The sequence below is a fragment of the Sorex fumeus genome, unplaced genomic scaffold (assembly GCF_029834395.1).
Source record: "Sorex fumeus unplaced genomic scaffold, SorFum_2.1 ptg000072l, whole genome shotgun sequence".
NCBI lineage: Eukaryota > Metazoa > Chordata > Mammalia > Eulipotyphla > Soricidae > Sorex > Sorex fumeus.
Genome location: NW_026606129.1, coordinates 53060277 through 53085602, shown reverse-complemented (window position 1 = coordinate 53085602; position 25326 = coordinate 53060277). Strand labels below are relative to the sequence as shown.

Sequence of the window (25326 nt, the reverse complement as noted above, 5' to 3'; positions counted from 1 at the left end):
CAGGGGACCATATGGGATGCTGGGACTCGAACCTGGGTCAGCCACGTGCGAGGCAAATGCCCTACCCACTGTGCTATCCCTCCAGCCCCCAGGTGGGGCTTCTTCTGACCACTGTCATGCTTAGAGAGACATTACTTGGAGTGATGATCCCTTCCCTTCCAGAGGGCATTGATGGCAGCAGGGTTGAAGGAGGAGACCCTGCCCAGGGCCCCACCTAAGACCCAGGGAACCACACACTAGTGCACACCTTCACTCACACACACACACACACACACACACACACACACACACACACATGCAAACATACGCTAAGTGCATACGCACACACACACACTCACACACACAGCACATGCACACACAAGAGGACACACACATACACACACACACCAGGCCAGTGTCCCCAAGCCATCCTTTCCCCGACCAAGCATTTGGCTCCTGACCACACTTTCCAGAAGTATTTTTCTCTCTTGGTGGCTACTCTGGACCAGGAACTTTCCCTGGCTGCACCTGCCTCCAGACGACTTCCTGTTTATTCACTCTCCTGCTCTTTGTTCTAAAAGCAGCGTTTCAATCTTGTTGAAGAAAAATTGGAAAAAGCGCCAGTGATCCCACTGCCCACTGGGGTGGGTCTGCACTGCTGACAGCAGCCGCGGGCAGAGCCTAATTCCAGCCCTCCTCATGTAAGCCCCGACTCCTGCTGACCCCCGAAAGCCCCCGGTGTACTCGCCACCCTGAAGTCCTCCTGCAGAGGTCAGGGGTCTGCTCTACTCACTTTACTTCTATGTGTATGTTCCCAGGAGCAGGACCCCCCCACACACACCGGGAGCCTGTTGGGGGCTCCCAGCCACGCTGCCCCATTGCAGGTTCTATTGTGGGGTCCTCGAGGCAGTCGAAGAGAAAGTCCCAGCTGCTGGACCAAAGGGCCCAAGACCCGGGAGAAGGGGTCCTCCCTCTCAGCCCGGAAAGGGCATCTCCACACGGCCTCAGGCGCCACTCAGAGAGCCCCCAGGGCTTCTCTTCCAGGACCCACTCACAACCTGGCCATGCTCACAGCCTCTCTGCAGCCCCCTCTGGCCTCCTCCCTGCCTCCCGCAGGCTGAACTAATGAAGAGTCAGCCGTCTCCAGCTTCATCCCCAGGAAGCTGGCGGGGGGGGGGGGGGGGGGTGTGCATGGCTGGTGTGTGTGTGTGTATGTGTGTGTAGAGGGGGAACAGGGACTGGCCTGGGAAGGCTTCTGGAGCCTTCAGAAGGGGCTACAAACCCCAGTGCCTGCCCTGGCTGCCTTGTCCAGCCAAAGTCCACAGGAAACCCAGTCAGTCCTGGCGGCTTATCAGACACTGCGGCCCAGTTCTTGGCTGGTCGGCCCAACTTCCCAGAATCCGCCCCCGCAGGGGTGGGGTGGGAGAGGGACAAGTTACTAATTCACCCCCATTTCTGCTACGACTCAGATGCAGCCGGACAGGTGCAGGAGCTGCAATGAAGACCCTCAGCCAGGCCCACAGCCGTGGGCTGCTCCTGCTGTCCCTGCTGGCTGTCCTGCAGGCCACCACTGCCACCAAGGTAGCTGGTGTCACGGGGGCTCGTGTGCGTGTGCCTGCTTGTGGCGGGGAGGGGGCCCCTATGGCTGCTGAGTCTGAGTGAACACAGCTTAGAGGATATGACGGGGAAGAGAACCGGCTCCCTGGAAGGACCGTTTCGCGGCTCATGGGAGGGCGACCCTCTCATACCTCCTGACCAGACCAGGTGTGGGCAGGGCAGGGATACAGCCTGCGGGAGCCTGGTTCTCCCCTTCCTTCCTGGGCGCCCTCTCTCACTCTTCTCCTGCAAACCATGCAGGCTGGCTGTGAAGATGCAGCCTGCCTACGCTCGCTCTTAAGGACTTAAGCCAGGACGTGCCACAGAGCCCGTATGGCTCTGGCTGCCCGAAGACCCAAATATGCTCACGTGACAAGCACAGGCGAGTGGCCGTGAGGCTCCACGTGTGCACGTGTGTGTCTTTAGGGGAGTGGGGGGAGAGAGCAGGTGGCTGGGGGCTGCCCAGTGGGCTCAGGTCGAGGGAACAGGAAAAGGGGATGAAGAGGAAGGTTCCCAGCCCTTGGAGACCCCTCCCTCGCCACCCCCTGGGGGGAGACAGTTTCTCCCAGTTCCCCTGGAGGCCAAGGTCTGTAGGAGTCCAAGTCTCCACACTGGAAGAGCATTCGCCAGCGGGGGCCTTGCAGCTGCAGCGTGAGTGTCCCCCTCAGACACTCTGGGGTTCGGGTCCCAATCCACACACAGCAAGGCAGAGAGACCCCTGCCGTGGGACCCACGGAAGTTGGGGCATCTGAGGTACAGCTGGGCGTCGGGCTCATTCAGGGCCAGCATCAGGCCATCCCTGGGAGAGGCAGTGGCCTCGAGTGGTCCCCTCACGTCCCCCCATTTCCCAGAATGGCATCGACATCTACAGCCTCACCGTGGACTCCAAGGTCACCTCCCGGTTCGCACACACGGTGGTCACCAGCCGGGTGGTCAACAGGGCTAACTCGACACGGGAGGCCACATTCCAGATGGAGCTGCCCAAGAAAGCCTTCATCACCAACTTCTCTATGTAAGTGCCATGGCCATCACTGTTGCCCGTGGCCTTCCTGGGTCGGGATGGTGGGGGGTGTGCCTGAAGGGGTGCCACTAGCCTCGTCCCACCCTTCATTAGTCCACCTGCTCATCTGCCCTCCCATCCGTTCAACATCCCTCTGCGCCTGCTGGGTGGCCCGCAGAGAACCAAGGCACTTGGGGTCTGTCCCTGGGAGGACTCCAGCTGGGGTCTCGGGCACAGATGGCAAAAGTGCCCTAGCCCCAGGCCACCCCCCATGCAGCACAGCTACTAGCCCCAGCCCCCTGCTGTCCCTGGAAGTTCTCACTCAGCCCCCCACCCCCAAGACACACACACACACACACACACACACACACACACACACACACACGCACGCACTGTCGACCTGGCCCAGGCCGTAGACCACAGTGGAAGTCCCGGAAACTCTGTGGACTCTGAGCCATACTGGTCCCCACCTTGTTCTTTCTTGTGCTCCCATGGGATTTTGCAATGTTTTCCTGGCCTCAGGGAAGAGGCGGTGACAGGGCCTGCTGATGAGAGGCTTGGTCAGGTGGACTGGGGTGCAATGACAGAGCTTCTCGCTGTAGCCCAGGGCCTCTGGACACCTGCAAGGGGTTGAGTCCCTGGGGCTGGGGTGCTCCCACCCCCCAGAGCATTCTGATCGCTGCCCACACGGGACTATGTCCACAGCTGGCCAGGTTCCACTGGGGCTGCTCAGGGCCAGGACTGACGCCCTGACCCCTCTCTGGACTGCAGGAAACAGCATGTGGGAGCCGGAAGCTGGGTGCCCTGACCTGGCCAGGAGCCTCATGGGCATCGGGAAGGAGCCTTGGGGCCCCCACTCCCACCTCACTGGAGAGCAGAGAGCAGTGAGGGACTGGCTGTCTCCTCCCTGCCTGCCTCAGCTCCCACCCTGCAGACCCAGGGTCACCTCACTTATCCTTCCTCCCTCATCTGAACGCTCCATAGATGAACTCGGCTCGGCCCCAAGACTGGCCCGTCCCCCTCAGACTCCCCCAGACCACTTCCCCACAGTCCAGCCTCTGTGTGGAGGGTTCTGCCCTAAGTTTGGGGGGCCCCCAGGAGCAAGCTGGGAGCTTTTCTCCCTCCCCCTTCCTGCTATACCTCCCCCGCTCCTCAGCTTGGCATAGCCTGCAGGGAAGGGGCCTGGAGGGTGCAGAGGGTCCTGCCTCCCTCCTCTCCCCCACCCCTGCTCCCTGGGGTGCACCTGCACCATGGGGCTCCTGACAGGAGGTGCCTGGTAAGGCAGGGGAGGCTCGGGGAGACGTAGAGGCCCAGGGCAGGGGACAAAGAGTGGGCCTCTCGGCCCCCCCCACCCCCTCACCGCCAGACTCTCACCATCCCGCCTCTGTGCAGGGTCATCGACGGGGTGACCTACCCGGGGAACATCAAGGAGAAGAAGGCGGCCCAGGAGCAGTACAGTGCCGCCGTGGCCCGGGGAGAGAGTGCAGGCCTGGTCAAGTGAGCCGGAGGAGGCTGGAGGGCTCTGGGGAGGGCGCGGTTCCGTGCTGGGGCCCACGTGCACCTGGCCCCCGAGCGCCAGCCTGAGACCCGCCTCCACCAGGGCCACCGGGAGGAAGACAGAGAAGTTCCAGGTGTCGGTCAACGTGGCTCCTGCTGCCAAGGTCACCTTCGAGCTGGTGTATGAGGAGCTGCTCCAGCGGCAGCTGGGGGTGTACGAGCTGCTGCTGAAAGTCCAGCCCCAGCATCCGCTTAAGCACTTGCAGGTACCTGGCCACCTCCTCCTAGCAGGCCTCCTGGATGGCCCCAGCCAGGCTGTCCCCTGGCTCCTGGCTGACCCCACCCCCACCCCCCCGACACATGTCTCACCTCCAGATGGACATTCATATCTTCGAGCCCCAGGGCATCAGCTCCCTGGAGACAGAGAGCTCCTTCATGACCAATGAGCTGGCAGAGGCCCTCACCATCTCCCAGAATGAGACCAAGGTGGGTGACTGCGTGTGGGTCAGGGGCTCTGTCCATCGGCCAGCCTACGGGCCCACATGTGCAGCGGGTGGGACAGTGACACAGAGCCCCGGAGCTCTGAGGCTCAGGGGGCTGAGGCCATCCAGGGCCTTGATGAGGGCACGGGGTGGGGGTCAGCACGGCTCAGAGCCCACAGAATCCCCAGGGCTCCCTCCGAGCTGGGCCCAGTGTGTGTTGGGAGTGGGGGTCACAGGTCTCTGTCGTGAGGGGGACAGGGAGGGTGAGGCCTGGAGGAGGGCAGGGATGTTGGGGTGACTCCTGGATGGGGGCTCAGGCTTGGCCAGGGGCCTCTATGAGGGACCCACAGCCTGCTGCAGCCAACACAGAGCAGGGCACTTGGCCGGCTCATAACATCCGTCCCGGCTCTGCACCCAAGGCTGAGTCCTGGATCCCTCACCTGCCCCTGCTGGTCGGCCGGGGCTAGGTGTGTGACTGGGTCGGCCCAGTTGCTCCTTCCGACCCCAGCCTCTGCCACTCCCCCAGGCCCACATCCAGTTCAAGCCCACCCTCGCCCAGCAGCAAACCTCTCCGGAGCAGCAGGGCATAGCCCTGGACGGCAACTTCATCGTCCGCTACGATGTGAACCGGAGCCTCTCTGGGGGCTCCATTCAGGTGCGGGGGTGGGGGGCTCTGATGGAGACGAGGATGCCAGGAAATGCACCCACCCTCCAGGGTATCAGCCTGGGCTGTTAGGAGCCCGAGACAAAATCATTCTCCTCCTTAACACTGTGTCCCAGGGGCTAGCAGAGCAACAACAAGGAGTTGTATTATCCCTAAAATCCTTTCAGAGGGGACTGGAGAGATAGTACAGTGGGTAGGACACTTGCCCTGCATGCAGCCACCCCAGGTTTGATCCCCAGGATCCCATATAGTTCCCAGGAGTAATTCCTGAGTGCTGAGCATCACCAGGCGTGTCCCCAAATCAAAACTAAAATAAGGGGCCGGAGCGATAGCACAGCGGGCAGGGCATTTGCCTTGCACGCGGCCGACCCGGGTTCGATCCCTGGCATCCCAGATGGTCCCGTGAGCACTGCCAGGAGTAATTCCTGAGTGCAAAGCAAGGAGTAACCCCTGAGCATCACCGGGTGTGACCAAAAAAGGGGGAAAAAAACTAAATTAAAATAAAACCCCTTTGGAGTTCCAAAACTGTTCCTTTCTACTTGCAACTTCCCTCCTTGCCTGGGCTGCTGGAGCACCGAGCCCGGCTTCACGCACCATCACAATAGTTTTCTTCATCTCTGTTTCTGGAATCACTGGGCTTTTCCTTTACTCTTTTAACAGACCTTGTTTTGAGAGTCTTTGCTCTCTTGAGAGACCTCAGGTTTATCATGTCACAAAACTTTTAGGATTGGGTGCCTCAGATACTGAAAGAGGAGGTAGAGCAAGTGGAGGTGAGGCTCCGGAGAGCCAGGCAGCAGGAGAGGGCCGGCCAGACCCCAAGAGGTGGCAAGGGTTTGGGGGCAGGAGTAGAAGGGGCTGGAGCAGAGAACAACATAGGGGCCTCAGGGCGAGGAGGCAGCTGAGGGTCTGCTCCCCTCACCGCTCGTGTGTGTGTGTGTGTGTGTGTGTCTGTGTGTCTGTCTGTCTGTCTGTCTGACTCTCACAGATCGAGAATGGCTACTTTGTGCACTATTTTGCTCCCGAGGGCCTGTCCACCATTCCCAAGAATGTCATCTTTGTCATCGACAGAAGCGGCTCCATGATGGGCAAGAAAATTCAGCAGGTGTGTCCCAGGGCCCGCGTGAGGCCCTGAATCAGGTCTCCACATCACTGAACTTAGAAGCACCAACTCCCTCGGGTCCAGACTGGCCTTCAGAGCCTGTGCCGTGTGCCCTCCGTCTCCCAGTTGGGATGCCAGCCCAAGGGCACCCGAGTTCCCCACGCACATCCCACCTCGCCTTCTCCTCCCCCGAGCAGACCCGGGAAGCCCTCATCAAGATATTGGGTGATCTCAGCCCCCAAGACCAGTTCAACCTCGTCGACTTCAGCAGTCAGGTCAAGAAGTGGAAGCCATCCCTGGTGCCTGCCTCGGCTGAGAACGTGGACAAGGCCAAGAGCTATGCTGCCAGCATCCAGGCCCATGGCGGTGAGTTTCCCGCAGGGAGAGGGAGGTGGGGGCAATGGCCAGGAACCCCCCCTGAGTGCCTTGCCCGCAGGGACCAACATCAATGGTGCCATGCTGATGGCTGTGAAGCTGCTGGATGACGCCAACCGCAAGGAGCAGCTGTCTGCTGGGAGCGTGTCCATCATCATCCTGCTCACGGACGGGGACCCCACGGAGGGTAAGGGCGTAGCCCCCGGGGAGCTGCTGAGGCACCACCACCCCGTCCGCTCGCGGGGGCTGTGGCGGGGAGGGAAGGCTCCGAAACCCCACCAATGTCCACGGAAGGAGTCGCCCTTTCCTCACTCCCTCCTCAGGGGAGACCGACCCGGAAAAAATCCAGAAGAATGTGCAGGAAGCCATCGCTGGCCAGTACAGCCTCTTCTGCCTGGGCTTCGGCTTTGACGTCAGCTACGAGTTCCTGGAGAAGATGGCACTGGAGAACGGCGGTCTGGCGCGGCGCATCTACCAGGACTCCGACTCCAACCTGCAGCTGCAGGTACCGTGTTTGCCCAGAGAGGCGGCCCTGGACCCGCCAGCCCGCACTTGCCCTCACAGTGCCCGCTCGCCACTGTCCACCCCGCAGGACTTCTACCAGGAGGTGGCCAACCCACTGGTGACAGCAGTGACCTTTGAGTACCCAAGCAATGCTGTGGAGGAGGTCACACGGGACAACTTCCGGCTGCTCTTCAAGGGTGCAGAGATGGTGGTGGCCGGGAAGCTCCGGGACGACAGCCCAGATGTGCTCTTAGCCAAAGTCAGCGGGAAGCAGGTGAGTGTGGCCACTTGTCCCCCAGCTGACAGCATTCAGCTTCAGGGTTCACGTCATTGACCTATGCCACAAAGTCTCCTTGGCCCCTGGTGGGTGGCCCTCTCCCACCACTCATGGTGGACCATCAAAGAGGTGGCAAGCCCCCCTTAACCCCCACTGTGTCCCTGCTGTCCCTTGGGGCACCAGGTGCCTGCCCTCCCATCCTCGTGCTAACCTCAGAGGTGGCACTCAGTCAGTCCGGGAAGGCTGCTTCCTATTGAGGTCCAGGCTCACCAAGGGGGGTTCTGATTCCTTCTTGTGGTCCGGGGATGCTGCCTCCCAGGGAAGCATGTGGCTGGGCCATCCTGACAGGGTAAACCCGGGTGCTTGGGAGAGCAGCACTGAGCTGGCCTGAGTGTGGGTCTCCTCCAGAAAGCTCCTTCCCCCCAACCACCCCCAACCACGAGACTGAAGGGAGGTGGGGGATGGCAGGGATCAGACCAGGAGGCATGAAAGAATGTTCCCAGCTGATGTGGGATGCAGGTTTCTGGGCTGTGGCCGGCGCAGGCAGGGAGGCAGGCAGGTAGGAGAAGTAGGCGTGCACAGAGGGATGGGCCCGGCTCAGATGCAACCACGTGGGAGGGGGCGGGCTGCTGTCTGCCCCTGGCCAACCTGCCTGGCCTCAAACCTAATGATGATGTGAGACAGGGCCAAGGCGTTAGTGTGGCCGGGGTGAGGGAGTGAAGCCCCCTCCCCATGGCTCCTGATCCCAGAGAACTGGCCAGAGCTGTCTGCATTGATTTCCTGGAGGCCAGGAGCTTCCTACGTGAGGACCCACAGTCACTTGTTCATGAACCAGCGCATCTTTTTCTCCCCCTCCCTCCCTCGCTAATTTTTTTTAAAGGAATCACAGTGACATACACATTTACAAAGTTGTTCATGATTGAATTTCAGTCATATAATGTTCCAACACCTGTCCCTTCACCAGTGTACTTTTCCCACCACTAATGCACCAATGTTCCCAGCTTCCCTCCCACCCCCACACCGCCTGCTACTATGGCAGGCACTCTTCTCTCTCTCTCTCTCTCTCTCTCTCTCTCTCTCTCTCTCTCTCTCTCTCTCCTCTATCTTTCTATTTTTCTTCTCTCTCTCTCTTTCCTTTTGGGCCTTATGGTTTGCAATACAGATAATGAAAGGTTATCAGGTATATCCCTTTCCCTGTGCTCTTCACCACCACTCACCCCACCCCACTCTTGTGGCAAGCTTCCAATCCTGTCCTCCTAGCTCATTCACCCTCACCTTGGATATTAATCTATATCTATATCTATATCTATATCTATATATAGGGGCTGGAGCAATAGCACAGTGGTAGGGCGTTTGCCTTACAAGCGGCCAACATGGCCGACCCGAGTTCGATTCCTCCGCCCCTCTCAGAGAGCCCGGCAAGCTACCGAGAGTATTCGATATGCCAGACACAGTAACAACAAAGTCTCCAATGGAGAAGTTACTGGGCCCGCTCGAGCAAATCGATGAACAATGGGAGGACTATGACTATATATATATATATATATATATATATATATATATATATAGCTGGAGTGATAGCACAGCGGGTAGGGCGTTTGCCTTGCATGCGACTGACCCAGGTTTGATTCCTCCGTCCCTCTTGGAGAGCCCAGCAAGCTACCGAGAGTATCCTACCTGCATGGCAGAGCCTGGCAAGCTCCCTGTGGCATATTCAATATGCCAAAAACAGTAACAACAAGTCTCACAATGGAGACGTTACTGGTGCCCGCTCAAGCAAAATGATGAACAACAATGGGAGGACAGTGCTACAGTGCAATATATATATGTATATATATATACATACATATATATCCTTCTGACTCATTCCACTTAATATGACACACTCCATGTCAAATATAAAATATTTATATATCACTGTCACTGTCACTGTCCTCCCATTGTTCATCGATTTTCTTGAGTGGGCCCAGTAACGTCTTCATTTTGAGACTTGTTACTGTGTTTGGCATATCGAATACATCACGGGTAGCTTGCCAGGCTTTGCCATGCAGGGAAGAAGCTCTCGGTAGCTTGCCGGGCTCTCCGAGAGGGGCGGAGGAATCAAACCTGGCTCGGCCGGGCTGGCTGCGTGCAAGGCAAACTCCCTACACTTAACATGATACTCTCCATGTCAATCCATTTATAAGCAAGTTTCATGACTTCATTCTCCCTAACATCTGCATAGTCCATTGAGTAGGTGTATCATAGTTTCTTTATCCATTCATCTGTTCTTGGGCACTCAGGTTGTTCCCAGATTCTGACTATTGTGAACAGTGAATCAGCACATCTTTGCTTGACTTAGTTAGTTGGATGGGTGGGTGGGTGGGCAAGCTAATTCAAGAGTTAATTTTGGGCCACCCAATGGTGCTCAGGAGGCACAAGGCCCTCTCAGCAGAGCTTTGCTGCTCCATCACTGTGGTGATACGAGAGGGCCACACCCAGTAATATTCAGGAGACCATGCAATATTGAGTGTGGGATCAAACCTTAAACCCTGTACTATCTCTCGACCTTCATGTCTTTGTTTTAGTACGTTTATTGGAATGTGTGTTCTGAATAAGGCAGATCAAAGATTTCACAAATATGGGGCCGGAGAGAGAGTCCAGTGGCTAGGGAATTTACCTTGCCCGCAGCCAACTTGGGTTCAATCCCCGGCACCCTGTATGGTCCCTCAAGCTACACCAGAAGTGATCCCTGAGTGCAGAACCATAGCCAAGTCTTGAACACCACTGGTTTGGGCCAAAACAAAACAAGATTTCACAAATACTATTTCTTAGGCCAAGGCTAAGAAAGAGTGTTAGTCCAGGGCCAGGAGGATGCTCAGGTGTTCGAGCACCTGCCTGGCAGGTTTGAGGCCCCTGACTTTGGTCCCTAGCACGACCTGTTTCCTGTCCTGGTGGTCCCCAAGTGGCTGGCCTGTAGGGGGCCTGACACCTACACCCCCAAACAACAAAGTTCATCTGAGGGAAACCAGCCGGCTACAAGCCTGCATGTGGGAAAGCTCTGGGAAAGAGGTGGGAGGTGACCCCACAGGGGTGCAGGGGCTGGCCCCTGCAGAGGCCCGTGATGCCGCTCTGAGCACTCTATCCCCAGGGAGACCAGAGAGACCCCTCCTGCTGAGGCCATCTTCAAAGCTCAGGCACTCACCTCATGGCAGCCGCATGCACAGTGCCCAGTCAAGGGCACCAGCATGGGCAGGGGACAGGCCCAGGTGGGGAGAGGAGACCCCAACCCCCTTTCTGCTCCTCCCAAGGCCCAGCCCAGATGAGGCGGAGTGGGCTGCCCCTGGGCCCCGACCCACCGAATGGGCACAGCCTTACCTACTGCAGCTGCTGGGGAGCGGATCTGAGGTTCAGACGTCCCCTTCTCCACCAAGGCCCGCCCGCCCTGGGGCCCCTTCTCATCCTCAGGGTCTCCTCGTCCCTCACAGCCCGGCTTTGCCTCCCCCTCCAGGCCATGCAGAACATCACCTTCCAGATGGAGCCCAGTGTGACCGAGCAGGAGGCACAGTTCCGGAGCCTCAAGTACATCTTCCACGGCTTCATGGAGAGGCTCTGGGCGTACCTGACCATCCAGCAGCTCCTGGAACAGATGTGGGTGGCTGCGTCGCACCCTGGGCTGGGGCCTCCTGGGCTGGCACCCCGCCTGCAGGGCTCTCCAGGGTGAACTGGGCCCAGCTGGTGTGGGGCCCTCTGCCGGGCCCAAAAAGAGGGGAGCATGGGGCTGCATTTGAGTGCAAGCAAACTCCACACATGCACCCCAGGAGGGTCCCGGAGGGAGGGAAGGAGCCTCCCTGGGGTTGAGCTGGTTTCTCCAACGTGCAGGGTTTCCGCCTCAGACGCAGAGAAGCCCGCCCTGGAGGCGCGAGCGCTGGGCCTGTCGCTCAACTACAACTTCGTCACCCCGCTCACGTCCATGGTGGTCACCAAGCCCGAAGGCCAGGAGCAGTCCCAGGTCGTCGATAAGCCCTTGGAAAAGGGTGAGTGTGACCACGGGGTCCCGGGCCCCTTGGGAATAGCTGTGACCCAGCCCTCTCCCAGTTCCCCACCCTCACCCCATCGCCCTACCTGGACCCCAGACCTACCGCCCAGACTCCTGGGAACTCCATATCATGAATGTGGCTCTAGGAGGAGGCCAGGCCTACTGACCACCCCCGAACTCTCTGCACCAAATGGAGTAGTGGGGAGCAAGACTAACCCCTGCTTTCTCTGTTATTTTATCCAGAAGAGAGAGACATGAGAACGCACCAAGGTAAAGCCCAGGTGCTGCCAGGTCTGGCCCGGGCCTGGGTGGCTGACTCAGGGGAACGCTGCAGCTCAAGGCCACCCAGCACTGCTGCACACGCAGTCACGGGCTCATCTGGACTCTGGCTGCCACTCAGGCTCGGTCCTGCCCACTAACAACAGCTGAGGGGCTTAACAAGCACCACCCAGAGCAAACCCAGCCCTGGTTTTCCAGGTCTTCCGTCATTGAGACTCTTCAGCCCAGGCATCTCAAGGCCCAGAAACAGAGGTAGCACAGGCCATGGTAGGCAAGGGGCAGTGGGCAGAGCCTCGACTGGCCTGGGGGTGGGTGTGGGCCAGGGGAGTTCTGCCGGGTCCACCTGGCTGGGGGGCTGGGCTGGGACCTGCCTGAGTGGTAGGTTGGGGGTAAGTAGTCAGGTAAGTTGTTGGGGGGGCCGCCGTGGGGTCCCTGTGATTGGGGGCCTGCAGTGGGGTTCCTCTCCTCCTGAAAGAAGCATCTCTAAGGGCCAAGGGGTGTGAGGGACCCTGCGGAGCTCGGGGCAGGTGTGCCTGATAGTCCAATGGCGGGGGGCGGGGGGGGACATTCAAGAAGGACCCACCGTTCCAGCCTTGGATTTCTCCCTGTCGGGGTTTGGGGAAAGTGTTCGGGAGCAGGACCTGGAGCCCCAGCAGTGGGGACCATGTGTCTGCTTGAGAGAAGACCGCTCATGACCCCTTTTCCAAAGTTAAGAATTTCAAGGTAGCCGGCACGCCGTTGAGATCAATGGGACTGACCGACTCTACCCTTATGCTTCCCTTCAACCCACCACTCATCTCCAAAATGATGGGTGAGCACCAGGGAACGGTCTGGGCCCCAGTCCCCTCTCACCCATGCTCAAATAGACCCAGTTCATCGGGTGAGACCAGCCACTCAGCTCCGGGATGGGCCCAGGCATAGTTGTTGTGGAATGTGACATCAATCGGATGTTCTTTGTTTTCACTGGGATGGGTCCATTCCACTGGAAGCTGCCTTCAGATGGAACATTCTAGAAAGAGAAGGTTGTTTCCATTCACAAAGCCAACAGGGTCCCTGGAGCTGAGTTTGCAAACTCAGACAAGGGCAGAGCCAGGCTTGGCCTTACCCACGACTACCACCCACCACCCGCCCCTGCCCCGCCACGTTGCGTTTTTCCTTTCTCTGCAGTTCTCCTGGATGGGAGCTAATGTGTGTAGGGGTTATGGGCTGGAGGGTTCGGGACGAGGTTCTGAATGCCAACAGTCTTTTCCTTTTCTGTTTCTAGTTGGTGCAGCAGGAATGCCTGGTTTACCATCCTCAGTGGATTCCCTCCTGCCCAGTGACTTCCTCACTGTGGAGCTAGAAGCCCAAGGTGCCTTTCAGACCAGAGTCCCTGCAGTCCGTCCTGGCCTGTAGCAGGGAAACCCTGGGGGGCCTGGGAGTGAAAGCAGAGAGGGAGCCCAGCCAGCGTGTCCTCTCCCCCCCCCCCACGCCTCCTCCCTAAGCCCACCTTTGCTCCTTTCAGAACTGGCCACGGTAGCTCCAACCCCAGGTATGGTGGCAACTCCCCCCGCCGCCCTTTCTGGACTGTGGTGACTGTAAGTGCCCCTGAACAGTCCCTGCCGTCCAGCCTCCATCCAGGCCCCGCCCATCATCCTGCCGCTGCCTGGACAGAGTGAGGATCGGCTCTGTGTGAACTTCAAGGGCTCTCAGGGGCCCATGGAGCTGCTCTCGGACCCTGAGCAAGGTGAATCTCTCCCCACAGACCCAGACAACACTCGCCCTCACCTGCACGCTCTGGATCACAATGGGAGATCCCTGGGGAGACAGGATGACAGGACTCACGTACAACCCTGCGCAGTCACACACGCTCACTCTCACACATTCTCACATTCACACTCACACCCACTTTCACACACGCTCACTCTCACATTCTCACATTCACACTCACACCCACTCTCAGTCACGCTCACATACACTCACACTCTACTCATTCTCAGACTCACACTCACACACTCTCACACTCACAGATTCACCCTCACACACGCTCACTCTCACACATTCTCACATTCACACTCACACCCACTCTCAGTCACGCTCACATACACTCACACTCTACTCATTCTCAGACTCACACTCACACACTCTCACACTCACAGATTCACCCTCACACACGCTCACTCTCACACATTCTCACATTCACACTCACACCCACTCTCAGTCACGCTCACATACACTCACACTCTACTCATTCTCAGACTCACACTCACACACTCTCACACTCACAGATTCACCCTCACACACGCTCACTCTCACACATTCTCACATTCACACTCACACCCACTCTCAGTCACGCTCACACACACTCACACTCTACTCATTCTCAGACTCACACTCACACACTCTCACACTCACAGATTCACCCTCACACACGCTCACTCTCACACATTCTCACATTCACACTCACACCCACTCTCAGTCACGCTCACATACACTCACACTCTACTCATTCTCAGACTCACACTCACACACTCTCACACTCACAGATTCACCCTCACACACGCTCACTCTCACACATTCTCACATTCACACTCACACCCACTCTCAGTCACGCTCACATACACTCACACTCTACTCATTCTCAGACTCACACTCACACACTCTCACACTCACAGATTCACCCTCACACACGCTCACTCTCACACATTCTCACATTCACACTCACACCCACTCTCAGTCATGCTCACATACACTCACACTCTACTCATTCTCAGACTCACACTCACGCACTCTCACACTCACAGATTCACCCTCACACACGCTCACTCTCACACATTCTCACATTCACACTCACACCCACTCTCAGTCACGCTCACATACACTCACACTCTACTCATTCTCAGACTCACACTCACACACTCTCACACTCACAGATTCACCCTCACACACGCTCACTCTCACACATTCTCACATTCACACTCACACCCACTCTCAGTCACGCTCACACACACTCACACTCTACTCATTCTCAGACTCACACTCACACACTCTCACACTCACAGATTCACCCTCACACACGCTCACTCTCACACATTCTCACATTCACACTCACACCCACTCTCAGTCACGCTCACATACACTCACACTCTACTCATTCTCAGACTCACACTCACACACTCTCACACTCACAGATTCACCCTCACACACGCTCACTCTCACACATTCTCACATTCACACTCACACCCACTCTCAGTCACGCTCACATACACTCACACTCTACTCATTCTCAGACTCACACTCACACACTCTCACACTCACAGATTCACCCTCACACACGCTCACTCTCACACATTCTCACATTCACACTCACACCCACTCTCAGTCATGCTCACATACACTCACACTCTACTCATTCTCAGACTCACACTCACGCACTCTCACACTCACAGATTCACCCTCACACACGCTCATTCTCACACATGCTCACATTCACAATACTTACATTCCCTCTCACATTCTCACACTCTTACACATTCTCATATTCACTCACACACTCACATGCACTCTCACGTTCACACTCACACACTCACTGACATCACACTCTCATCTCAGCACACACACTCACTCACTCTCACACTAACTCTCACACTCATACTCACTATCACACTCCCTCTGACTCTCACTGTCACACTCACTGACTCACTTCACTCTCAAAATCAGACTCTCACACTCACTCTCACTCTCACACTCACACACTCTCACACACACTCACATTCAGTCTGATTTGCACTCTCTCATACTTTCACACTCACTCTAAATCACTCTCACTCTCTCACACACTGATCCTCACGTGCACTCACACTCTCACACTCACTCTCACTCTTACTCTCACACTCACTTTGAATCACTATCACTCTCAAACTCGCAATCTCTAATTGTCACTCTCACTCTCCAACTCTCTCACACGCATGCACTCACACTCACTCTGATTCACTCTCACACTTACTCTCTCACACTCATATTCTGACTCTCACACTCACCCTGATCACTCACCCTGATCTCATACTCACACATTGCAGTGGCCCCCACAGGTGCAGGTTGGTCACACATCTGGAGCCTGGGAGCTCCAAGTTGTCCAGACATGCACTCACCCACAGGCACTGCGCTGGGCCAGGGGACGGATAAGCCTGAGGGTAGTGACCACTGGGGTCAGACCGCGAAGCACAAGAGCCAAGCCCAGGGGAGGAAACAGGAGCAGTGTGAGGGCTAGGAGGCTGCCAGGGCCTTGACAGACAAGGGTAAAGCAGGGTATTACGGGGCGGAGTGCATGGGGAAACCATATCAGAGCCCTGAAACACTGGTAGGCTTGTCAGCGTGGGGGAGGGGCTGGGAGAAGACGGAGGGGTGCTGACGAGACCTCCCAGATGCCCTGAAAGGCCTAGCAAATACTCACCCAGCACTCAGAGCTTCCAGGGCCTGCACCCCTGAAACTCCCTTGTCCCCCCAGCTCAGGGGTCTCCTACTTGACAGCGCTAGACTCGGCATCTGCTCCCTGGGCCTGGGGACTCTCAGCTGGGGTTCCCAGCTCGGGGCTTTCTCAACACTGATGGACTTGAGGTGGGATATCCCCTTTTAGAAGGGTCACACATTTAGAGAGGCTATTGATGAGAACCGGGGCCCCTCCAAAGCCTTAGTGGGTTTGTTTACTGGTCAGGGAACTTTCTTTAGACCAGAGAGATAGTACGGGGCTAGGGACTTGCTTTGTGCAATAGGTCTCTGGCACCACCTATGATTCTACCAGCCACGCCAGGAGTGATCCCTGAGCACAGAGCCAGGAGTAAGCCCCGAGCACTGCCGGCTCTGCCCTCCCCCCCCCACCAAAAACAAACAAACAAACAAAAAACCCAACCCAAACCAAAAACAAAGCCTAAGGAAATGTGGACATAAGAGAAAAGTTGGTAGGAAGCAGGCCAGGGTATGCAAGGAAGCCAAGGAGTGGGGGACCATGTGGGAAGGCCACCCCCGTCTAGCCGGCTCTGGCCACTCTTCCCAGGGCTCCAGGTGACGGGCCAGTATGAGGCGCAGAAGGGCCGCTTCTCCTGGATCAAGGTGACCTTCAAGAACCTCCAGCTGCAGGTTCACGCGACCCCCGAGCAAGTGGTGGTGACACGGGATCGCAGGAGCTCGGCCTACCAGTGGAAGGACACACTGTTCTCCATGATGCCCGGGTGAGCCCCGAGCAGGGACACTGGACCTGAGGAGCGGAGTGGCTGGGCAGGGGTTCTCTGCCGCGAGCTGCACCCACAGGAGGTGGAGAAGCACAGGGCCCTATACCCTCTCCTCTGCTCTGATAGCACCGAGGGGAGAATCCTGGGAGTGTGGCCGCCCGCACACCTATGCTGTGGCACAGAGCAGCGCTAGCAGATGCTCAGCCCCTCTGAGCTCAGTTTCCTCCCTGGTGACAGGCAAGCCATAGGCTCGCCCTGGTTGCAGGGCTGAGTGGGGGGCAGGGGGAGAGAATGCAGGGGAGCATGAGATGGTAGGTGCGGGCTCTTGGCCTCCATGCTGAGGGAACAGGGATGCCAGGTGGCACTGGGAGCTCCTTCAGGCGCGGGTTCTGGAGAGCGTCCTGGGCACATGCTTGGAACTCTGGCGAGAGACTCAGGACCCACATAACAGCAATTCCTGGGCAGCTGGTGGGCAGCGGAGTCGCTATCTGTCCTGGGAGCTGCTCCTTCTAGAGTCTCCTGGGGTGACTTCAGGCTCTGGACATGGCAAGGGCCGAGGAGAATGCAAGGACCAGCTGCCCTTTGAGCAGGGCCCAGCCCATGTCCTCCCCCACTTGTCCTGGCTCTGAACCCGCCTATCCTCTCCTGGGTCCTTGACAAGTGAGGCCCCCCCCCATGAAAACTACCGTTTCATAGGAAGCCTTCATTGCTTGGTAAATATCCAAAGACTGATGACATCTAAGTCCCTTGGACCTACCAGTCAGAAAACGGAATAATTCTTGTAAAGAGTTCCTAATAGGGGCCAGAGATAGTACAGCTGGCAGTGTGTTTGCCTTGCATGTGTCCCACCTGGGTTCAATCCCTGGCACCACACATGGTCCTCTCACTTGCCAGGAATAACTCCTGAGTGCAGAGCCTTGCATAAGCCTTGAACACAGGTGGGCATGGCCCCAAAAGCCAAAAGTAAAATAAAAGAATTCCTACTAACCATGCTGATAGTCCCTATACTCTTGAGCAGAGTCACAAAGAGCGACAGAGCATGGCTTTCACAGGCATTGAGGACATTGTAGCTTCAGGGAAATTCCACTTGAAAGGAGCTCAGGGAACAGCAGGGTCTTAAAGTGCTGGAAAAAAAAAAAACTAACATTCCCAAAACAACCAGAAGCGCAGGAATTTGGAAGATTATTTTAAATATAAAGGAAAGAGGATAGAAGAAGAAGGGGTTTTTTTTTTGTCTGTTTGTTTGTTTTGCTTTTGTCCTTCTGGATATTAATACACAAGATTAAACACAAAGGATCAGCAGCTGGAAAGATGGTACAGCAGGCAGGGCACTTGTCTTGCACGTGGTCAACCTAGGTTCGATTCCCAGCACCCCATATGCCTCCCTGAGCCCTACCAGGACTAATTCTTGAGTGCAGAGCCAGAAGTAACCCCTGACCATCATCGGGTGCAGCCCCCAAACCAAAATAAATAAATAAATAAATAAATAAACATTAATCATCAAAAGAAGGTGGCACTAACATTGGTTCAACTTTGCATGAGGGAGGCCTGGGTTCAATCCCTGGCACTGATTGGTTCCCTGAGGATCACCAGGAATGATCCCAGAGTACTTCCAGGTGTGGCCCAAAAAGAAAGAGAGAGTGGCATTACTTATAAAAACAAAAGGGGCAAGGGGAGGGAAGGCAGCTGGGATAGAGAAGGGATCACTATGCCAATGATGGTTGGAGGGATCGCTTGGGATGAGGGATGTGTGTGCTGAAAGTAGTTAAAGGACCAAATATGATGGCCTCTCAGTATCTGTATTGCAAACCATAATACCCATAAGTAGACAGTAGAGGCGGGGGGACTGGGGACATTGGTGGTGGAAAATGGTGGAGGGACACGTGTTCAATCATTGTATGACTGAAACTTAAACATGAAAGTTTTGTAACTATTCACAGTGATTCAATAAAAAAAAAAGGGGGGGGGGGGCGGTCAGGGCCAGAGAGATGGCTCAGCGGCCAGGACCGAGTCTGAACACTGACAGCAGATGCTTCCCTACCCTGAAGGCCCCTCAGAGCTGTCCCTGGAGGTCTCTGGCAATACTGGACCACTGGCCTGGCTGCCTGAGTGAGCTTCCCCCAAACCAGAGAATCCCAACAATCCTATCAGATTCACGAGAAACCAAGTCTAAGGGCCGAGAGGGCCAGGACATTTGCTTCCCTTCATCGGTGCTAAGGCCCTCTGTCACTAAGTGAGCATAGGTCCCATCTCAGGACACAGGACCTGCTGCCCAGCCCCGCCCCACCCACCGCGACCCCTCTGCCTTCACCCCTGCTCAGGGCTCTACTGTTCTCCACAGCATGAATATGACCATGGACAAAGAGGGGCTCCTTCTGCTCAGTATCCCGGATGGAGTGACCGTGGGCCTGCGGCTGTGGCACGGTCCCAGGAAGGGCCTGCGGCTCCTTCTGCGGGACACTGACCGATTCTCCAGCCATGTCGGTGGGACCCTTGGTACGCAGCTGACAGCCCTCAGACCGCCGTGGTGTCTCCCCTCTCTGTCCTTCTCCCTCGAGACCCTCCCTTTCTCTCCCAGGTCAGTTTTACCAGAATGTGGTCTGGGGCCCCCCAGAAGAGGCAGATGACAGCAAGCGCACACTGACCGTACAGGGACAGGAACTCTCTGCCCACAGGTGACAGTGCCGGCAGGCACTAAACCCGAGGGTGGGGGCTGGGACACCCCCCTCCCCAGTTCTTATCTGGAGATAGAAACAGCCAGAGACCAGAGGAAACTCCTCCACACCCCAAACTCTTCTGCCCCGGGACCTGGGTTCCACACACAGTGGGGTCCCCAGGGCTCTGCCTCTGGTCAGCCTGTTTGGGGGGTTCTGGGTGCCCCCCGTGTCTGTCAAATTCTCTCCTCCTGAGACTTGCTGACCACCCATCTTTCTCTCCATCCCAGGGAGCAAAAGTTGGATTACCAGGAGGGGCCCCCGGGAGCAGAGATCTCCTGCTGGTGTGTGGAGCTGTAGTTTCCTCTGAAGACTGTGCCAATCCCCCCCAGACCTCTATGTCATCCTGTGGCCACCTGTGGGGCCTGGACTGTGGCGGGTGCGACGCCCCCTCCCAATACTAATTAAAATAGGCAGAGTGAGCCCAGAGTGTCTCTGCTTCTGTGGCCCACAGCCTCAGCATCACATCTGGAACAGATTCACCAGAAATGCAGAGCAATAGAATCTTCCAGGCCCAACCCACTAAGGCCTGGGACTGACCCATGGAGGCGTCAGTGTCATTCCTTTACTCCAGAAGCAGATTAAATGAAGATGGGAGAACTGGATCCTCAAGTTAAGATCCCACTCCTGGGAGCCAGGGAGATAGATAGGCCAGGATTAAGTTAGTGCATGGCTGACCCAGGTGTGATCACATGGTCAAATAGCATGCCTGGATCTTGCCCGGGCGGCCCTCGAGCCTTGGCTCAGCATGGCCTCAACCAGCACAACGCAATGCAATGCAACGCAACACAGCACAACACAACACAACACTGCTTTGAAGATGCAAGGCCTTGGGTTGGGTCTCTGACACAACTAGATAGATAAATAGATAAGAGATGGGTGATAGATAGACCATAGATCGATGATTAGTAGATGATTGATAAAATGAGAGACCAGAGAGATAGTGCAAATGGTAGAGCAGCAGGCCTAGCTGGTGCCAAGCCCAGGGTTAGAACACTGTCACTGCACAGACCCCCGCACCATCAGGTACAGAGATGGTGGCCTCTGGGCACCGCCAGGCTCCAGCATCTCATTGTCAGGTTGCAACTTAGGAGGAAGCTCACATGGGTGGCCCTGGGAGGCCCCACCCCAGCAGCACTGGGCACTGTTAAAAACAAGTGTTATTTATTCATTTATTTATTTGAATGGGGAGGGGGCGGGTTGGGTTCAGGAAACTCTATGAGGTGACAGGGGTTGAACCTGGGTAGACCATAGGCCAGCCTGGGTACTTAGTGGGTAGGTACTTACCCTGTCCCCTGAAAACAGCAGCTTACTAATTTTCCTCAGCCTCGGTTTGTTTATTCACAAGATCTAACTACTAAAATCAACAATAAGCTTATATATATGTGCATATTTACTGATTCTGTGAGTTACGATCCAATACTATAGTCTTTATTTCCCCCCACTTTTTAAAAAATTTAAACACTGAGATTCACAAAGCTATTTCATAATAGAATTGTTTCAGGCACACAATGTTGCAATACCAATCCCACCACTAGTGTCCACAAGGTCCCTGCAACAGAGGACAATAAAACACAGCATTATTTAAACATAAAAATATTTAATAAAATATCAAAAATTATTGGGAGAGAGACGCAGGAGAGCGATAGCACAGCGGTAAGGCGTTTGCCTTGCACGCAGCCAACATGGCCGACCCAAGTTCGATTCCTCGGTCTCTCTCGGAGAGCCCGGCAAGCTACCGAGAGTATCTCGCCCGCATGGCAGAGCCTGGCAAGCTCCCCGTGACGTATTCGATATGCCAAACACAGTAACAACAAAGTCTCCAGTGGAGACGTTACTGGGCCCGCTTGAGCAAATCGATGAACAACGGGAGGACAGTGATCAAAAATTATTAAAGACACAGCATTTATATTAAAAAAAAAATACAAATTGCTCCAGAGTAGGAGTGAAAGTCCAGCAGGTGGGACCCTTGTCCTGGGCGTGGTCAGTACAGGGTCAATCGCCAGCACTCCAAGTGGTCTTCTGGGTCCTACCAGGATTGATCCCTGTGTGCAGAGCCAGGAGTAAGGCCCAAGCGCTGCCAGTGTGGTCCCCAAACAAAACAAAAACCACGAAAAAAGAATTGCTTCAGGAAGCAGGTAGGACACTTGCCTTGCACACGGCTGACCTGGGTTCCATGAGCCACTCCAAGAGTGACCGCTGAGCACAGCAGCCAGGCATGGCCCAACTTCCTCTCCTGAAGGTCACTCGGAGGGGTCCAAGCCAGAGACCCACAGGACCTGGCCGTGGACTTGCAGAGCAGGCCCTGACATATAGGGATGAGAGAAGGTGCCAGCGTCCCCCTTGGCTTGACCACCAGCTGGGCTGGGCTGTGGGAATACACGTGACAGCGAAGGGGCCTCACCTGACCTTCCGGCTCTGCAGGGCAGGTATTCTCTGTGAATGACAGAAAGTCGGTCTGACCTGGAGAAATAGCACTGTGGATTTGAGACCCTGCCTTGTAAGCATGTGGTCGTGAGTTCAAATCCCTGGTGCCCCACTTGTGCAAAGTGCTGTCCAGGCGGCTCTGTCATTTGAGCCTGGCAGCTCTGCTCTCTGTGATTCCCCAGCACCGTCATTCCTGACTACATGGTAGCCAGGGCTGTGTGACACCCTCCAGTCCCCCCACCCTGGGCACAGCGGTGAAAAGAAATGTGAGCACCATGGCCAGGAAGTGGGACTCAGGTGACTGTATGAGCATGGCAGTGACCCTGGCTCAGGGGCTCAAACTAGGAGGTCTCCCCTGTGAGCCCATGTGGAAGCAAACCCTCAAGGGGCACTGCAGGGCAGTCTCTAACCACTGCAGCCTGGCCACTGACAGCGGCAGCAGGGGAGAGAATAAAGAGAATAAAGGCAGTGTTTCCTCGCTGTCTGCCTCCCCGAGCATGCAGGCGCATGCTCTGGGGTGGTCCCACCGGAGAGAGGACAGGGTCTGAGGGAGACAGAGGAAGAGAGGCCTCTGGGCCAGATGATGACGGGGCGCCCAGGAAGGCTGCCGGGATTGGCATTGTTGGAGCTGAGCTTTGACGGATAGAGAGAAGCGGTGCCAGTGAGACAGGAGAGAGAGGATGCCTAGAAATGGAATACCCCGCAGGGCTGCGGGCAAGCAGAGGAGAGCAGCTGCGGGTGCAGGGCGAGCTCTGGAGCAGGACTTCTCTCCTAAAGGCCCAGGGAGCACTGCGGAGGGAGTTCAAGGGCTGAGTGGGCTTTGCTGGTTTTGCCCGCGGCGTGCTCCCCCAGGCACCCTTCAGAGGGGCCCCTGAGCCCCGAGCAGGGGTAGTGCCTGAGCGTGAGACCCCAAACAAAGAAGAGCAAAGGTGAAGGGAGGGGTGTAGGCTGTGGGCAGGCTGGCATGGCCGGGGAGCGCCAGGCTGAGCGGAGGCTGTGTCGGGAGGAAGACAAACCACCCCAGTTCAGGTTCTGCGCCTCCCACGCGGGCGGGCAGTGGTGACGAGGGTCTCCCCACCGCAGCGCCCCTCTGATTCTGTAGCCCGACTCAGCCCAGCTGGCCAAAGTTCGGCCTGGCACTGAAGGGGTGGCGGGATGCCCAGCCGAGGCGCTGCCAGCCGCCGCGGTCTCTTCTCGCTGCCAGGGTCTTCTCGGGCTGCCCTGCCCAGGGCTCCCTCGGGGCTGCTCGGCTGTAACAGAGCCCACCAACCCCTCCCCACTAGCATCTGTGGCCCTGCCCAGTGGACTCCAGCCTCCTCTTCCTACCCACCCGGCGGTGTGCCTGGGCTGCCGTATGGCGTTCTTCCATGAGGCCCTGTGAGCCCAGCAGCCCCGGGCTCCGTGGGCAGGACTGGAAGCAGGCGTGCGTCTGCGACCCAAAAGTGAAGCTGTGGGGTGGACACTCGGGGCTCCTGGCCTCTCCCGCAGAGCACGGGGTAGGAGAGGCCCTCGGGCGGGGGTGCGGGGGGGGACAGTGGTTCTCCCTGCAGGCCGGGGACCCCAGGGCTGGCAGTTGTTCCGTTATCCAGATCCCCCAGCTCTACTCTCAACCAATTTCTGCCCTTCACCCCTCATCCCTGCCCCTTCATCTCTCATCTCTGCCCTCATCCCTCATTTTTGCCCCTCACGCCTCATCTCTGCCACTCATCCCTACTCCCTCACTCCTCATCTCTGCCTCTTATCCCTCATCCCTGCCCCCTCACTCCTCATCTCTGCCTCTTATCCCTCATCCCTGCCCCCTCATCCCTCATCTCTGCCTCTTATCCCTCATCCCTGCCCCTTCATCCCTCATCTCTGCCCCTTCACCCCTCATCCCTGCTCCTTCAATCCTCATCTCTGCCCTTCACCCCTCATCCCTGCCCCTTCACCCCTCATCCCTGCTCCTCATCTCTGCCCCTCACCCCTCATCCCTGCTCCTTCATTCTTCATCTCTGCCCTTCACTCCTCATCCCTGCCCCTTCACCCATCGTCTCTGCCCTTCACCCCTCATCTCTGCCCCTTCACCCCTCATCCCTGCCCCTCATCTCTGCCCCTCACCCCTCATCCCTGCTCCTTCACTCTTCATCTCTGCCCTTCACTCCTCATCCCTGCCCCTTCACCCCTCGTCTCTGCCCTTCACCCCTCATCCCTGCCCCTTCACCCCTCATCCCTGCCCCTCATCTCTGCCCCTCACCCCTCATCCCTGCTCCTTCACTCTTCATCTCTGCCCTTCACTCCTCATCCCTGCCCCTTCACCCCTCGTCTCTGCCCTTCACCCCTCATCCCTGCCCCTTCACCCCTCATCCCTGCCCCTCATCTCTGCCCCTCACCCCTCATCCCTGCTCCTTCACTCTTCATCTCTGCCCTTCACTCCTCATCCCTGCCCCTTCACCCCTCGTCTCTGCCCTTCACCCCTCATCCCTGCCCCTTCACCCCTCATCCCTGCCCCTCATCTCTGCCCCTCACCCCTCATCCCTGCTCCTTCATTCTTCATCTCTGCCCTTCACTCCTCATCCCTGCCCCTTCACCCCTCGTCTCTGCCCTTCACCCCTCATCCCTGCCCCTTCACCCCTCATCCCTGCCCCTCATCTCTGCCCCTCACCCCTCATCCCTGCTCCTTCACTCTTCATCTCTGCCCTTCACTCCTCATCCCTGCCCCTTCACCCCTCGTCTCTGCCCTTCACCCCTCATCCCTGCCCCTTCACCCCTCATCCCTGCCCCTCATCTCTGCCCCTCACCCCTCATCCCTGCTCCTTCACTCTTCATCTCTGCCCTTCACTCCTCATCCCTGCCTCTTCACCCCTCGTCTCTGCCCTTCACCCCTCATCCCTGCCCCTTCACCCCTCATCCCTGCCCCTCATCTCTGCCCCTCACCCTCATCCCTGCTCCTTCACTCCTCATCTCTGCTCTTCACTCCTCATCCCTGCCCCCTCACCCCTCATCTCTGCCCCTCACCCCTCATCTCTGCCCTTCATCTCTGCTGCCTCACTCCTCATCTCTGCTCCCTCTCCCATCAAACCCCTCATCTCTGTCCTTCAACTTTCATCTTCCCACCCCAAAACTTTTTGTGGGGTGTGGCCGAGGGTTGTGGATCTTTGTTGTAGGATCCCGGGGATCCCCAGACTAGCTGAAGGTCATCTTGAGGCATCTGTGCAAACAGCCTGGACTG

General features: G+C 57.0%; 1 protein-coding gene across 2 annotated transcripts; it reads left to right on the top strand.

Annotated features, from left to right (window-relative positions):
- The first annotated feature begins 1422 nt into the window (after nucleotides 1-1422).
- ITIH4 (inter-alpha-trypsin inhibitor heavy chain 4) lies at nucleotides 1423-20118 on the top strand. 2 transcript variants are annotated; one of them, XM_056129614.1, is made up of 23 exons: nucleotides 1423-1560; nucleotides 2427-2587; nucleotides 3968-4072; nucleotides 4176-4338; nucleotides 4448-4558; nucleotides 5081-5209; nucleotides 6204-6320; nucleotides 6515-6683; nucleotides 6754-6879; nucleotides 7016-7197; nucleotides 7285-7470; nucleotides 10964-11103; nucleotides 11335-11489; nucleotides 11735-11761; nucleotides 11969-12022; nucleotides 12480-12581; nucleotides 13035-13121; nucleotides 13275-13301; nucleotides 13380-13496; nucleotides 16803-16977; nucleotides 19319-19473; nucleotides 19556-19652; nucleotides 19922-20118. In XM_056129614.1, exons 1-23 carry the CDS (start codon nucleotides 1477-1479, stop codon nucleotides 19989-19991), a joined length of 2739 nt encoding a protein of 912 aa, XP_055985589.1. In that variant the 5' UTR covers nucleotides 1423-1476; the 3' UTR covers nucleotides 19992-20118. The 2 variants fall into 2 exon arrangements, with proteins under 2 accessions (XP_055985589.1, XP_055985588.1); XM_056129613.1 differs by having other exon boundaries at nucleotides 1424-1560; nucleotides 11969-12037.
- The last annotated feature ends 5208 nt before the right edge of the window (nucleotides 20119-25326 follow it).

Bases quoted from the DNA above. Each gene is read 5' to 3' on its own strand.
- ITIH4 (XM_056129613.1), top strand. From the start codon at position 1,477: ATGAAGACCCTCAGCCAGGCCCACAGCCGTGGGCTGCTCCTGCTGTCC. The intron at 12,038-12,479 runs GTAGGCAAGGGG...CCTTTTCCAAAG, and splicing joins CAGAGGTAGCACAGGCCATG to TTAAGAATTTCAAGGTAGCC. The intron at 16,978-19,318 runs GTGAGCCCCGAG...TGTTCTCCACAG, and splicing joins CTGTTCTCCATGATGCCCGG to CATGAATATGACCATGGACA.